Source organism: Typopeltis vanoorti, chromosome 6 (genome assembly GCF_054136105.1).
Source record: "Typopeltis vanoorti isolate ZY-2024b chromosome 6, IOZ_Tvanoo_1.0, whole genome shotgun sequence".
In the NCBI taxonomy this organism is placed as follows: Eukaryota; Metazoa; Arthropoda; class Arachnida; order Uropygi; family Thelyphonidae; genus Typopeltis; species Typopeltis vanoorti.
Window position 1 is genome coordinate 32,104,214 of NC_143554.1, and position 17,727 is coordinate 32,121,940.

A 17,727-nucleotide genomic window follows, 5' to 3' on the forward strand; every position below is an offset into this window, starting at 1 on the left:
TATAAAGTATATTAATTAAAGGCAACTTTAATGAATAACTTCTATATTTCGGCAACATCACATTGCCATCTTCAGGAAAATAAAGATATGGTATGTGCACGCAGGCACTAACAAAAGCAAATGAGGAAAGCAAATCTACCAAAGACCAACCACTTCCCCTAGACCTACCTGGTGTATACCAGGTCCCTTGCAGCTGCAAATTGTCCTACTTTGGCCAAACAGGCAGGACAGCAAATATCAGGATTTCAGAACACAAAGACTACATCTGGTTTCACCAGTACAGCCGCTCTGGGCTGGCAGACCATGCCTTAGATACCCACCATAGAATTCGTTGGAAGAAAACAAAAATAATACACTACAGCAAGTTTAAATACGAAAGATTATTCAAGGATTCATCAGCAGCTCTAAAAAACGTTCCTAACCTCAACAAATTTGGGTGCATGAAACTACCCCAAATTTGGGAGACTTACATTATGAGAACTTCAGCCCCAACTGCCAAGACAACCAAATTAGCCCGCCAGAGGTCACCATTAGGACTTTAGAAACAATATTAGTTTCTTGCTTTCTTCCTCATTTGCTTTTGTTATACCACACATACCATATCTTTATGTTCCTGACGATGGCAATGTGACGTTGCCGAAATATAGAAGTTATTCATTAAAGTTGTCTTTAATTAATATACTTTATATGCATTGTTAATTCCGTAAACTAATTACCAGTTAAATCATTTGTACGGACGATGGCAATGTGACGTTGCCGAAATATAGAAGTTATTCATTAAAGTTGTCTTTAATTAATATACTTTATATGCATTGTTAATTCCGTAAACTAATTACCAGTTAAATCATTTGTACCAGTCAAAATAAACATCTATTTCATCTTCACTTGCTGTATCCTTACAGCATCACTAACATCCTTAATCTTGGTACTACGAAAACGTGATTTCATCACACTTTCCTCGAGCACTCTTCTTATAAGTTGAATCACTATACAAATTTTGATCCTTATTCTCATGCTTTCACTCTTTCATACTCTGTGTTCTCTCTCCTTGTTTCATACTCTGTGTTCTCTCTCCTTCTTTCACTTCTGTGTCATACCATCTGCCAGGTGTTTCTCCAACACTCAATTTCATGTTTTGTTCAGTGAAGAACTCCACATATGTGCACTATCTTTTTATTACCATACGGTCATTCCTTTCATTTTCCACCACATCATTCTTGTAGTCACTCATACTGCTTACACCATCAACCTCACAAATCACATTTTCATACATTTCATCTTTCAACTCCCTGCTATCATTGTCCTTACTCTCCTTACACTTTTAGTATTCACTCTTGAAACACTTATGACAAAACTTCTCTCCATTATTTCACAGCAAAAAAAAAAAAACAAAAGAAACAGAAAATAAGCATATGATATTCTTATTCAGTCTCTGACTTTCAAATGACACATAGCTGAAAACTATTACACTACCTTACTGGTCATGCACATGCAGTGTTCAAACCAATTTTAACTTATTGATCTGCAAGTTGGGTTACAAATAAAACACTTGATCAAATACTAGACACCACAGCCATGACAGCTGAGAAAAATTAGGGGATGAAAGATAGCATCACTAGAATAATCATTAAAACTGATATTGCTAATTTTTCTCAAGACATTTTGTGTAAGCAGTCAATCAAAGAAAGAGGAAAGAGAAAAGATAGTATAGTAAAACAGGTGTGTGATATCAGTATGCAGAAAAAAGACCTAGAGGACAACCAAAATTCCAATAGATTAATGTCATGCCTTAGAAACCCAAAGAATTGATAGGTTGGGAAACAATGACACATAGGGGAACTGTCACTATGCAGCTAGTGGTCATACATATAGTACTCTCAAACTTAATCAATATAGTACTCTCATAGTATCCTGCATTTTCATGAAGAATTTGATGATTAAGATAATTTACATAACACAGATAATCAAAAATACTTCATAAAGTCTCAAAAAAATGCAGTACCAAAATGTGACTATAATGCATTTCATTCATAAACAGGATGATATATGCAGGGATATGAGAAACATGGCAGTAAGGGCAAAGGATTTGGATACACAGAGACAATGTGAGGATCAGGAGATTGAGGAGAGTGAAAGACAAAGTGTGGTAGGAAGATTAGTTAGTGTGTTACCCACATATGGTAATGATGAGTTGAGATGGGAAGTGAAAATCTCAAATGGTATGCTGCATGCAGAGAAAGGGGTCAGTTGGTGATGTGCAAAATGCATTCAAAGGCCAAATGGATTTGTATGAAAGGAATGGCATACATTTGAACTGATTTGGTGTAAATCAACTAGTGAAGCGGTTGCGAGAAGGACCTATTAGTACTGATGTGAACAAACAGGAGAGTGGATCAAGTGAGATCAGTATTTGTGAATGGAGAGGAGAGAGAGAGCTGGTGAGAGATGAGAATTTGAGAACAGAAATTGCAAGCTGGACAGGGAAACTGGAAGAAATCAGGTAGGCATAGTCTAACGAAAGTGGAATCTGGAAGCAGTAATGAATGTACATAAGAAGATGGTCAGAAACGGTATGTGATGGCCTAGGATGCAAGGGGGAGTAACTGAACCTTGGGATATATGGTTCATAGATTAAAATTTATGGAGACACAACACACTGTTAGAATAATTACTTAACATTAAGCAAGTAACAATCGACATTTTGACCTCTGTATTAAGGTCATCAGGAAAAGTAAAATGAATTTTACACAAGTAAAATGAATCTAAATGTTTGTTAATCATTATCCTAGCCTGATCTCTGGTGAAAGGGGAAAAGAAAAAAAAAACTGAACTACATTTAACAATTTCTATAGTCCTTTTGTATTGAGATTTTCTTCTGTCTGCGGTTGTTTTGGTTATATGGGTTGAAAATGGGTCCTCCACATTCTTGGAATAATTAATCCATAGTTTTTGTTTAGATTTGGATGATGTTTTAGCATTTCACGAGATTCTTTGAATTTCCTTTCATACCAGGTTTTGGTGTGATGTAGGATTTAGTGCCTTTCCTAAAACTAGGATTAAGAATGATAATAGCAGCATTCTCTATGATGGTCAGCATGGGTTTGTTAAGAGAAGGTCATCTTTAAGCAATCTGCTTACATACTATAACAGGTGATGAATTGCCTAGATGTACACTGATGTATTGGATTTTTCAAAGTCTTTGATAGACTGCCACACCACAAACCAGTAAATAAACGGAAACAGATAGGATCAACAAGAGACTAGTGAGTTGAATGGCTGATTGACTGTCTGATAGGTATCAAAAGGTTGTGTATAGAGTTATCTTATCCCAGAAAGGGGAAGGTTACCAGCAGAGTAACTCACATGCCAGTCTCAGGGACATTATTGTTTAACTTGTATGTTAATGATATTGAGACAGGCTTAAATGGAGATATGCAGCTATTTGAAGAGCAGAGCAGATGTTGTGGCCTTACAGGCAGATCTCAACAGACGAGTTAGTGGAGATAGCAGTTAATGTAGCAAAGTGTAAGGTCTTGAAATTTGGTAGGCAACTTAGGATGCAGTGTATGCAATTAATGAAGAAATTTTGAAGGAGGTGGAAGATATAAGAGATCTAGGAGTGATGGTGGAGAGATAGTTGAAGCCTTAGGATCCAAGAACATTACAATGGATTATGGCAATAATGAGGAAGATTCTGACATACAAAAGCAAAGTAGTTGTGGTTCCCTTGTATAAAGCCTTGATCAGACTGCATATGGGTTATTGTGCACAGATCTGGTTTTCAATGTAAAATATCCATTTATAAATATAGCTATAGGGTTTGAAAAGATTTTCTCTTATCACCTTGGGATATGCTTTTTTTTTCCAGATTTACAAAATTTCAATAAAGTTGCCCGCTATATTCCCATGATCTCAAGATTGTCAAAGAAAAAAATTTGATACTGACAAACCAAGTTTACACAGCATATATTCTTCCCCAGTTTCTCTTCACAATATTTTTTAGCCTATTCCCAAGTATGTTTGTATAAATATTACTGGAACAATCAGTAGGTCATTCTTATAATTCTTGCATTCACTTTTATTTTTATTGATTTATTATTATCATTTTTTATAATTATTTATTTATTTTTGTAGAACGGTATCTACTCCAATCATCATGGAATTTAGCCTACTGACTAGTCCTCCTGAATTATAAAGTAAGGTCATTGTGAAAGTTCCATACCTACATATTTCAACATTATTGGTCAAATATCATCTATTCCAGCCACCTTTCAACATTTCAAGTTTCATATAGCTTTTCCATAAATACTGGCAGGACATTCTGATTGCTTTCTTCCTAAGTATTTTCTATCATTGTTCTTTACTTATCTCATTTAACAGTCGTGAAATTACTCCAGACATCTAGAATATTTTTGTCTTCATCATCTCATTTCTTTTAAAGTATCTATCACATCTTAGTTTATCACCTTTTTTACAAGTCTCCAGAATGTTTTTCTGCCTTATAAGATAAGGCATCAATAAAAATTGTTTAAAATGCTGCAGCTGTGTGAGATATATGGGACATTATAGAGAGTAATAAATAGTCTATATTTAAGTTGTGATGCAGCATTAAAAACTGCAGAAGGTGCAAGAAGATGTCTGATATAAAATCAGGTGTAAGACAGTGATGTAAGCTCGACTGTTATTAGTCATCTAAATGGAGCACATTATGAAGGAAAGAGACAACAAACTCTCTACTTTATATTAAGCATACTGCATTATATTATAAAATAAAGGCAGTATAGGCCTTCAACAAAACTAAATAAATACCATCATAGATTTGTAATAATAAAATTAGTTTAATCCTTTATCCAAGTGTGAGCAAACAAAGTTTGCACCTGAAAGTATCTTCAGGACTAGGGTAAGGTGGTACTACACCAGGGCAACTCGTTGCAAAGGTGGAACAACCTACCAACACTCCTATCTCAGTATCTCCTATAATGCAAAACACATCTCCTTGCGGATATGTCTAATGTTATGCATTAATGGAAGGGCCACTACCCAGACTAGTTTCGACCTTTATTGAGGTCTCTTCAGTGGGAGCCAGGTCCAAGTGAAGATAACAGGCAGAAGCATTAGCAGGTCATCTCTACCTATAGGAGTTGCCAAATGATGTGCCACCCTTTCAACATCATAGATTTGGCATGAAAACAAGCAAAAAAGACTATGGAAATAGATAGGAACATTGAAAGCATCATCTCCATCCTGAATGGAAAACGTAATAAGTAAAAGATTTTAACTATTTGGGCAAATTTTTAGCGAAGATGGAAATTAAATATATTGAACTCAATAACAGAAAAAGAAAAACTATATGGTGGAGAATTAACTGAATTTATGGAATATGAGAGAAATAAGTAAAAATAAATAAACTAGCTATATACTCCAGTATTTAATTCTTGCAATTTGATCTTCTGAGGCACATCTAACTGCATCATTTCACCTAGATATTGGTCTACCTCTAGGTTCCAGCAATAATGATGTCTGATACTAAGAAAGTAATGTTTAATACTGAGAATTTGCAAGCTCTGCTTGCAAATTCTCAAATGGTATTAACGACAAGTAACATTTTTATATCTTCATTTTTAATATTTCACTATCGTTAGTATCTGTTTATCCTCCTAATTCTTCCCCAAACTCTTGAACCTACTGTGTCTTTGATCAACTGTTTTATTTCTAACCTAACTCTATGATCAATAAATTAAAATTGTTTGAATATTGTTTGGTATTCAAAACTATATTCATGTAACATGGACACAAAGACAACACAATACTTCATGAAATGTGTATGACACTAAAGTCCTATCCAGATGGTACACCCTCTATGGGTGTTTGCAGCCTAGGATGAAAAAAACAAACGGCGATCTCTGATGATTATTGTTTCCCAAATTTTGAGAAGTTTTATGCATCCCTATTTTTCTTTAAATTAGGTTGATTTCTGAGTGCCATTGCAGATTCCAAAAATAGGCTTTACTATGGTGGAGCACAGTATTTTCCTTCCACAAGATCCTGTGCATGGTATCCAATGCAGGGTCTGCAAGACCAGATTGACCATAGTAGTGATTGCAGATGTAAGATTTTTAGTTTTAAGAGAAACTTGTGCCATAGCTCTATACAATATATGTGTGAAAACACATTGTTTATTAAATATACTGCCATATATTTCAGTCTGAAATTAACAGGCTATCGTCAGTGGCTTAAAAACAGTTTTTACAAGGTAGAATGCAAATAATTGATTTATTCGAAATAGAACAAGCCATGTGATGTTAAATCACCAATAGTGTTATGCTTTCGCTGAAGAAAAGGTTAATCATAAAAGTGTAAAATAAATTGCATATACAGTTGACCCTTGGGGAACGTGAGTTTGAACTGAGTGGTTCCGTTTGTACGTTTTTTTTTTTAAATAAATATAATGGAAAATGCTTTGAGATTTGCGATTAAAAGAACTCACAGATGAGCTGCATAGCCTAGAAATATCGAAAAAATTAAGAAAAGTTAGTTATGTCATGAATGCATAAAATATATATAAAAAATATATAATATAAAATAGACACTAGTCTATTTTATCATTTACTACCAAGTATGCATATATTATAAAAAGATAAAATTTATCAAAACTTACGCACACAAACACTTACAGACCGTACATGGCCATTTGCAATCAAGAGAAATGTAAACAAATGTAAAGATGCAGTATTAAATCATAACTGCATAAACAAAATTAACTGTTATTAATTTAATTAGTTAAATTAAATTATCATAAAATAAAAATTTTATAACAATTCATTCATTAGTGTATATGCTGGAGCAAATAAAGAGGGAAGAAATGGTGTTAGAATTGTGGTGTGTGGCAGAATGAAGGGCGAAGTACTGGAAGTGAGTAGAAGGAATGACAGGATCATGCGAATGAAATTGGGTCTTGGAGAAGAGCATGCTGTCGTCTTAAGTGTATATGCCCCGCAAGTTGGCTGTACAGCAGAGTAGAAAGATGAGTTCTGGAATGTGTTAGATAAAGAAATGAGGGAACTGGAAGAAAAAGAGATGGTGATTGTCGAAGGAGACTTGAATGGACACATAGGGAGACAGAATAGAGACTGTGAAAGGGTGGTTCATCATTCCCACTCCATGGTGGCCATGAAGTGGGAATGATGAACCAGGAAGGAGAGAGAGAGATTGTCGACTTTGCAGTAGCGTTTGATCTAGCAATTGTGAACTCATTTTTCTACAAGAGGGAAGAACATTTAATAACATATAAAAGTGGTAACAACAGTTCACAAATTGACTACATTCTGATTAGAAGAAAACATCTTAAGGTTGTGACAAATTTTAAGGTAATTCCAACAGATCAAGTGGCACAGCAACACCGACTGCTTTGCGTAGACTTTAAAATAAGATTGAAGATAAGAACCTCTGAAAGCCATGGGATGAAGACAATTAAGTGGTTTCACTTAAAAGAAGACAGTGTGAGTAATCGTTTTAGGGAGAGGGTGTTAGAGAGGATTTCGGATGCACAAGACTGTAAGAATTACAGAGGAATAAAGTTGATGTCATACACAATGAAAATCCTAGAAAGGGTTCTTGATGGAAGAGTGAGGAAGGAGGTTGAGATTTCAAAGGAACAATTTGACTTCATGCCTGGTAGATCAACGACAGATGCTATCTTTGGGTTACGACAGATAATGGAAAAGTTTCGAGAGAAACAACGGGAGCTACATCTGGTGTTTATTGATCTGGAGAAAGCATACAATAGAGTGCCAAGGCATGGTCTGGAGGTGTCTGAGGAGAAGAAGGTACCAGAGAAATATGTCAAGTTGATGCAGGAGATGTACAGAAATGTGAAGACAAGAGTTCGGACCTGTCTTGGACAGACAAAACGTTTTCAAGTAACAGTTGGCTTGCATCAAGGGTCAGCATTAAGTCTGTTTCTGTTTGATATTGTGATGGAGGTGAGAGAAGATGCGCATTAAACAATGTTGTATGCAGATGACATCTTGCTGTGTGCAGATTCAAGAGAAGAAGTGGCAGCTAAACTGGAAAGATGGAGGAAAGTACTGGAAGAGAGAGATATGAGACTGAACAGAATTAAGACAGAGTATATGTGTTGCAAAGTGGACGGTGGCCAGGAGACAGATCTGGAGATGGAAGGAAATGTTATCAGGAAGGTGAGGGACTTTAGATACTTAGGTTCAACAGTGGAAGAAGATGGAGGAGCTGAGAAGGAAGTGGGATGCAGGATACAAGCGAGTTGGAGGAACTGGAGAGAGATGGCTGGAGTGCTATGCGATAAGAGGGTGCTGATCAATCTGAATGGCAAAATCTATAGGACAGTAGTGAGGCCAGCTATAACGTATGCTATGGAAACTGTGATCCTAAGGAAAAATAACATCAGCAGGATGGAGGTAGCAGAGATGAGAATGCTTAGGTGGATGTGCGGTGTGACCAGAAAGGATCGTCTGTGAAATGACTATGTGAGGGGAACAGTGAAAGTTACGAACTTAGGAGCAAAGATACAAGAGGCAAGGTTGAGATGGTTTGGTCATGTGATGAGGAGGGAGGACGAATATGTGGAAAGAAAAGTCATGCAGATGGATGTGCAAGGAAGGAGGAAGCGTGGGCAGCCAAAGAAGAAATGGAGGGAGTTGGTAGAAGAGAACTTGAGGATGAAGAACTTGGATGTGGTGACAGTCCAAGACAGGGGGATGTGGAGGAGACTCATCATTAACAGCGACGCCACTTAAGTGGGACAAACTGCAGAAGAAGAAGTGTATATGCTAGGCTACCACAAAAAAATCGTATCGATTGCACTAGGCTACCATAAAGCAATCATATTGCTGTTATCAATGCATGAGTTGTTATACCTGTAAAGAAATAAAAATTTCTTTTTCACATTATCTCTTCATTTTTGATGTCTAGTGTTAGTAATAAGTATAACATCTACAGTGTTTTGTATCATATAAGACAATATTGAAGTAGGTACTGACAGACAGACAATTCATCTTGTAAACAGATGACATAAACTTACAATATCAATAAATAGAGTACTGTAAATGTATTTTCACTTTTTTAAATAATGAAACCTGTGGTGCGTTCATAATTAAAAGAAACACACATATTAACCATAGTGAAAATTATTTAATTATAAATATTTCATCCTAAGTATCTTAGGACATCATCAGTACAGTATTTAAACAATAACAGGAACAACATACAGTTAGGGCGCATGATTGCAATAGAATCTCATTAAACGTGCATAACGTGCTAAAGTAGTACCAAAAAAAAAAAAAAAAATTAATTATTTAACACAATTTTGTATGACAATTTCCCATACTTTAGGAATAGTAAGAACGTCGTTGCGGTTTAAGTTTGGTCTGTGTAGTAGGGTTTCAGAACTTTCTTTGTATAAACGTTCATGTTTAAATAAAGATCTATGTAAAAGTTTAGACTTTTCCCAATGGATCCTATGGTTTGGATTTTCAATTCCGTGTTGAGAGAGGCCAGATTTCTGTGGTTTAAAAAGACGAATGTGGTCTTGATGTTCTGAGATGCATTTCTGAACAGACCTACCTGTCTGTCCAAAGTAAGATAATTTGCATGAGCATGGAATCTCATAAACGGCAGGCAAACTCTCACCCTTGATGTTGCCTGGCGTTTATGAGATTCCAGTTGTAAATTTGGTTGATAGGTTTGTAAGTAGTGGCAAAATTGTATTTCTTCATAATTTTAGAAAGACGTTCTGAGATGCCTTTAACGTAAGGTATGGGAATCCTATGGACTTCTTCCTGTCTGATTTGATGTGTGGAGAAGTGACTACTGATGATTTTTTGAGTTGTTTTAGGATTATATCCATTTAGGATGGCTGTATTTTTGATTACTTCTAATTCCTGGTTTAAAGATTCTTCAGAGGAGCAGAATTTGTGTGCTCTGGAAACTCATAGTTTCACTGTGATTAATACATGTGTTTCTTTTAAGTATTTTCACTTGTTTATGATTTAACACCAGCCACTCTCTAAATGGAGAGTGGCTAGTGAGCGGAATGCAATGCATTACAATGGATGGAGTGATGCATTGTAATGCATTGCATTACAATGGATGGGGTGAATATAGAAACAGTGAGTTTAATTTAAGGCATAATTTGATGTGTTATGCATGTGACAATGGGACCCTCTGAGGTGAGTCTTTTGACTCCACAATGATGATCATGATAACAGAATGCAAAGCAATGAGCACAGATCACACTGAACATTAAGCATAGATATTGACAATGCAACTGGTAGTCAACTGCTATATTAGTTTAGTATCTCTATGATTGTTTGTATCAATTACACATAACAATCAAATCAACTGACTTAAATGGTATCTTACAATTTGGAGAATATTTACATCCGTTTAGCAAGAAAGTTATTTAAAAAAAAATCCAAATTAGACATACAAACCTTCCAATAAGGCGAAACCAAGGAAAACGGTCATAAAAAGGATCGCCACCTGTGATATTCTCTACATTATAGTCGGGAGATGTTGGAGAAAGTTCTGCTTCATTGTGATACATCTCTCGCATTAATTCTAGTCTTTGTCTGGAAAATAAATATGACAAATACCAAAAATTTGTTTACATGCTTCATGACATTTAAACTACATAAAGCTAAATATTTATGGTCAAAGTCACTTTTTTGTCTCCATTATTTTCCTAAAAAGAATAATTGAAAACTGTTCTTTCAGTTTTCCCCAGATCAAATTTAAGATGATAAGAAGCTAAGGAAAGGACCTATTCAACAGAAAAATGCTCATAAAAATAACTACAGAACTTGCAAAAGATAAACAGAACATCTATGAGAAAGTAACTTAATGAATATATGAGAGAGGAATTATAATTAAATATACTGTCATCTTTTGGATTGTATCACTAACAAGGCTATCCTCACCTCAACAGAATGGCATATCTGGTATATGCCTGGATGCTGATTATCATTGTATATTGATGTTTTGTGGAGAAAACACATATCTAGAGATAATAATTACTAACTAAATTTATTTAACTAATAGATTATTAAGCCATATTTTGCTTTGGTTATCAAACACATCTTTCAAGGCACAAAGAAATTCAACTTAGTACATGCTTGTAATTGCAAGAAGGCAAACCCAGACTAAGTATCCATCCTGTAGTGTCTTAAATTTTGGATAGGTGAGGCAGCTGAATTTGTTCAGATTTGGTGAATGTTGTAATGCAGTGGAAGATTATATTAATAATCTCTCAGGTGTATATATGACCTTATTATTGGGAGGTTTGATTCCATTGGATCTGGTGATTCATATCCATGGCCCATGGTCTGTTGTTCTAAGATGGCTGTTAGGAGGCAGGTAAGAACTGCTAATATCCATCTGAAGAAACACAGACACTGTGTCCATTACTTGTGCTACAGCTGTTCTGGAATGGTAGATCATGCCATGGACACCAATCTCTGCATCCAATAGAATGACCTTCCTTTTATACAGGAGTAGATATAAATCAGAGAGATCATTTCTAGGATATTCCAGACCATTATAACACTTGCCAAATCAGACCAAATTCAGCTACCTTACTAAACCAAATTTCTGAGAGACCTTCAGCAAGATTCTTCCATATTGAGATTTCCAAGCTGTAGCTAGTTGAAATTTCAACGTTAAAAATTTCTGGAATAAACTATATATATATATACACAAGAATCAAATAACTAAATTTAGTATGGTAGATTGCGATTAAATGGGACACATTGGGACTTAAACATTTTGGCCCAATTAAGCACAGGTTGAGCAATAAACCATTTATTTGAATTCATTACAATAGCAAAATATGTACATATTTAACTTTTCCTCATTGTCAATATCAAAAGAGACCAGTTGTCCTGCAATGTAATCCTATTTAAACAAAATACACAACACATTAGAAAATAATTGATATTTAAATATTTAATTTATATAACTTGAACTTAATATCATTCCTACATTTCCATCAAGACAACCATCTGTTCACATGACCTAGCTTCCTAGTTAGCACCTCTGACTTCTTTTTTAACAGTGGACCACTGACACACACACACTCCTTGTCCAGTTACAATGGAGAACCACTAATTTAGGGCATCCTCAATGTCGGAGTTCTTACCATCATGCTTCCATTTTTGGGATGTTCCTTGATGTTCATTTTTATTTGAATTTATTTTGCTACTGTATTAAGCACACAATCACAAATTTTGATACTTTAATTATCTCAGCCAAATGACAATCACTGGAAACAGTTGAATGGCCTTTGATTTGGACTGGTAAGGCAATTTTTTTTGGCTAGTGACAAATTTTTATATGACATCTTGGTAAATGTCCAAAATTTTATAAAATCATCAAAAAGCACTTTTTGGATTAAATGTTTGTTTAGTTTATCATTAAGGATGACACAAAAGCATGAAACTAACACTAGCTGGAACTGTCCCCCTCTTAGAAGTTAATACACTGTATAAGCCGAGTCGGTGAGAGGAGTGATGAGTTATTTGTCATCCAACGTGGAGGAACAAAGCTGATGAGTCATTTATAGGCTGTGGTTTGGCATAGCACGACCTTGGCATTTGGACAATGCAGGATCCTGCTTTTTATACTCAATCTGGATTTGCTTTCCTTCAAGTGCCAGCACATACTTAGTTTGAATTTTTCTGTGCCCATGAAGATATGTTTGGTAATCAAAGCGAAATATGGCTTAATAATCTATTAGCTAAATAAATTTAGTCAGTAAAATAAATTTACTCCACTTTTCAAAACATCGGTATCACCTTGGCATTTCTTGTTTCAATAAGCCTTAAACAACTAACCATACAAAATAATTACCACAGATTGATAATCTTGAGTGGCTTTAAGATTCACACACACACACACACACACACACACACACACACACACACACACACACACAGCAGAAACTAGAATTACAATGACTTCCATGGAAGATGCTTTCTACGATGATGTTTTTAGTGGCAATTGCTGACCAGCAGATAGGGAGGTGTGCCAAAATTTATGTAGAATTATACTATAATTTCTGTTACAGTTCAACATGTTTTGTAGCACATGAGCCACTTCTAGAAACAATCTGTGTGATTTAAACCAGGATATATGTAGAAGTTCACACAACTCCACCTTGTGTCAACTGGGGTTTTTATGGTCATTGTGACAAATCTATTTAAGCATTTTGGAATGCCAGTGCAGTTAACTTATCTTTTGCAGAACCCAAAAATAGTGAGTTAAATATATGCTAAAATATTATACATTTTTAAATGTTTCATTTTGTCCTAAACTTATTAAAGTTATCAGTCCAGAAAATGCCATAGCTGTTTTCCCACCCCAATTGATATTTTCATTCAAAATCTTTCTATTATATTGTTCAAATTATATGTTGCTCACTATAGTTATTTTCCATATCTTACATATCACTAGATCTTCAGCAAACAGCGTCTATTTCCTTATATTATAATATAAGGAAATAGACACATTTATATACCTTGAATTAGAGTACTTCATTGTATTATTATAATCTAACATACAATATTCATTGTATATTAAAGTTGTATTAAAATTTCATCTGTGTGTGTGTGTATATACACACACACACAGGTATCCCTCGATTAACGCGGTTAAATAATCTCTCGATATTACCACGTATATCAAAATTACATTAATCAAATATAATAATCAATGGTAAAAAGTACAATTTGTCCATGATCAATTACTGTATTAATAGTTCATTTTATATGGTACTCTTTTAGGAAAGATAAAAAATGAATGCAAAGTAAATGTTTAATAAATACTTGTACCTACATTAGTTACTGCAATTTATCAAAAGAAGTCAGTTTTAGCTTTTTTTCTTATCAGCATAAATTCTACGATAACAAGCAAAACGACTCTCCAGACCTCGACAAACAAGCATTCTTCGATTAATATCTGGATCCATATCCATTACTTGCTGCTTAAGCGATTCTAAACTACTAAATATTCCATCCAGTTCTTTGATTGTTACCTCCTTTGGAACCTCATCTTCACATTCCATTTGTTCATTGTCTTCATACGCATATTCCTGCTCAATTTCAAGAAGAGCGTTGTCACTTAAATCTTTTGAATTTGAATCCAATAATTCTTTAACATCTTCTGCATCAACACCATCAAAACCAAGGTCTTCACCAATTGCAACGATTTCTTCAACCACGTTGTTCACAGGATTTTGAAAACCACCAGTCATTAGCACATTCTGGCAAAATGTTTTTCCAAACAGCCTTCATGTAGCTAGAAAACACTTGCTCCCACGAGTCATGAATGTTTTCAATTGCATGTTTAATGTTAAATTTTTTCAAAAATTCTTGGAGCATAATCGCATTTTCTCCTGTTGTTGTTTCTACTGCCTTTGAGAATGTCTTTTTAAGAAAATAGGCTTTGAAAGTTGCAATGAAGCCCATGTCCATAGGTTGTAGCAATGGTGTCGTATTTGGTAGGAAAATAAAACTTTCACATTCTCACACAGATAATTAAGAAAATTTGGATGACCAGGTGCGTTATCTAAAAGCAAAAGAGCTTTGAAAGCTAAGTTATTTCTCTTGCAATAAGCTTAAAAGGCTGGACAAAAATAAGACTTAAACTAATCTTCAAATAGACTTTGGCTAACCCAAGCCTTCTGATTCGCCCACCAAATTAAAGGTAAAGAGTTCTTGTTACATCCTTTTAAAGTCCTTTGGTTCCAAGTTCGATAGACAAGCAGCGGCTTCAATTTAAAATCTCCATTAGCATTCCCTCCAAGCACAACAGTTAAGCGATCTTTTGATACTTTATAGCCAGGCTGCGCTGCTTCTTTTTTTGATATAAAAAGTTCTAGACGGCATTTTTTTCAAATAGAGGCCAGTTTCATCTACATTGAAAATTTGGCAGTAATCGTAATCATTTTCTTCGATAATTTTCCACAGCTCAGCAGGAAATGTAGATGCAACATCTTCATTGGTATTTGCAGCTTCATTATTTTCACATTCTTTAGTCCAGCCCTAGATTTAAAATTTTCAAGCCAGCCTTTGCTAGCTGCGAATTTTGAATTTTCTTCTTTATATTTAGTCTCTTTAAGTCTTGAAAACAGGCTTAGAGTTTTGGCCGTGATATTATAGGCAATAATTGGAATTCTCTTTTGATTGCAGTCTTTCAGCCAAATAATCAACAGATCTTCTATTTCAACCATTATAGCACTCCAGTTACACGTGCATTGCATACTTGCAGATGTAGATGCAACTTTACCTTGCTCGCAACACTCATCAGCTTTGGATAAAATAGTCCGTATTGTAGACTCATTAAAACCAAATTCGCTTCCGATCTTACTTTCACCATGTTTAAATCTTTTAATTATATCAAGTTTTGTATCTAAGGTAATTACTTTCCATTTCTTTTTTTCATTTAATGACCCGGTTGTGGGATTGCTCTTATTCTTCGGCATGATCAATGGTCTGTAAAATTTATGAAGAACGTAATTTGTAAATACATACGACAGAACAACAAGCTCCAGTTGTTCTGCCGTAAATACGTACGGCAGAGCAACTGGAGCTTGTAATGCACCCACTCTTAATGCTAGCAGCGAAGTAATTGGCTAGCACTCATGCTCTGGGAGCACGGCTGTGAGAGAGGAATGAAGTCATCATGCTCACGGCACAAGGCTTGCATGTTTTGCATGGTAAATTTAAAGGTGCGTTAATCAAATCTCTTGCCGCGTATATCAAGGGATTGCCGCAATTAGTTTCACTGCGTTAATCAAATCCCACGTTAAGCAAGGGATACCTGCATATATATATATATGTGATAAATAGTGTTGGTGACATTAACAACTAGTTTATATACTGCTTTCTGAATGTTCTATAAGCATTTAGAGAAGTAAAATGTTATTTTATGTAATATGTTTAGTATATAATTAAACTAAAAGAACATTCATTTTATGACACGGTTATGGCTGTCAAATTCTTTAGCGCTAATATTAGCAGAACGAAGGGGGAGGGGAAGATCAAGCTGATGCTACTCCTAGATAGCCCAGCCTTACACAATCATGTGACGACTTTCAAATGGATGATTGGATGTAACACCTTTTCAGAAAGCTTTTGTCTAGTATTGATTCTTCTGCCCTTCTTCATCCAGCTAAATGTTTGTGAAAAGTTTTTACCGACTGATGTCATACTAAGTAGAATTTATATACTCCCAAAGGATAACAAGTGTGTTATCTACATATTAAATTGAATGTGCCCAATCAAAATTAAAATGGTTTGTTCACCACCACTTAATTAATATGTTTATTATCATTTACTTTGGAAGTTGGGAGAAACAGCATGCAGCCCTTCATAGATGTACTCATATCAAAATCTAGAAACAAGTTGTGTTATGAATTATGACCAAAGCAACTAAAGGCTACAAAGGCAAGTGCCTTGTTAATTGTATATGCTGTCTGGTTTTCCTGTTTTCAGGATGAAAACTCAAATTTCCAGGAGGAAAAACTACATGATAATAACTAGCTAACCTTCAATTGAAAATCCCTAATAAGAAGGGTGGTGGTCTCATACTGAATGATGAAAATTCATCTATCACCTAAAGACATTCACAAACATCCATGCCTGCAGTAAAATTTGAAACTGTAACCTGTTGTAGAGCAGAACAAGCAGGCCGGTTTATTGGTTTATTTTTAAAATAATTGTATTGTGCTAACATGGTGTAGAATAACGCATGATTGTCAACATTTTAAATGTCAACACAACATTTAAGATGTGCCAATACTCACTACAGCACTTCTGTTGGGATTTACAATCAATTAAGTGTTCAAATTGTAATGCTTATTCATTAAAATATATAACTTTATGCAATTAGATATAAGAAAATCTTGCTTTTAAATGTTTAATATATATCATAAAATTTAAAACAAATTCCATGTCATAGAAATTGCTTTAACTGGCCACTGCAGCACATCTGAGATATTACTGAAATAACATGGATAGAAAATGTAAGCTGATATACACCATGTTCACAGCAAGCACAATCACCTGCTGGAACCATGTTTTTTTGGTAATTAAATTTGAATGCCTATTTGAAAAGGGATAATAACACAACAATTGTCACAAATAATGAAGAAGGTAATATAACATTTTCATTTTTGATTAATATTTGGCTTTTTTTAGTACAAAATGTGACATAATTAGGAAATGACAACAAACTTGGCAAATCTGCATATATTTCAAAATAGAGTGGACAGTGATATTTTCACTGGGAAAAAAATACTGGTGTCAAAATTTAGTTCAACTATAGTTTTACTAACATTCAAAGCTATAAATGCATGTTTTGGTGTTGAGTAATTCGTGGATCCTCCTGCCTTCATTACAGCTTGGCATCAGCAAGGCATTGGCAGTATCAATTTACTGATGGATGCAACTATCAATTCATGGTTCCATACTTTTAAAATGGCTTCTTTGAGCTCCAAAGTGTTTTCAGCTTCTTCTTCTTGTGTATTTCAGTCTCCATTTAGTACCACAAATTCTCAATGGGTCAAGATCTGGGTTGTTTCCTGACCACAGTAGTCATTGAATAGAGTGTTTAAATGAGCCACTTATTAACCTGCAACAAAAATGAAAGCATTTTTATGTACTAATCTCAATTTGTATTGTACATTTTACAGTT

General features: G+C 34.8%; 1 protein-coding gene across 4 annotated transcripts in view; it reads right to left on the reverse strand.

Annotated features, from left to right (window-relative positions):
• The window catches only part of unc-104 (kinesin family member unc-104), a 942,286-nt gene that overhangs the window by 435,293 nt on the left and 489,266 nt on the right, over positions 1 to 17,727 (reverse strand). For all 4 annotated transcript variants that reach the window (XM_090394094.1, XM_090394092.1, XM_090394093.1 and 1 more), the window contains exon 24: positions 10,470 to 10,607. In XM_090394094.1, the coding sequence (XP_090250220.1) occupies positions 10,470 to 10,607 (138 nt within the window). The remainder of the gene's footprint in view (positions 1 to 10,469; positions 10,608 to 17,727) is intronic.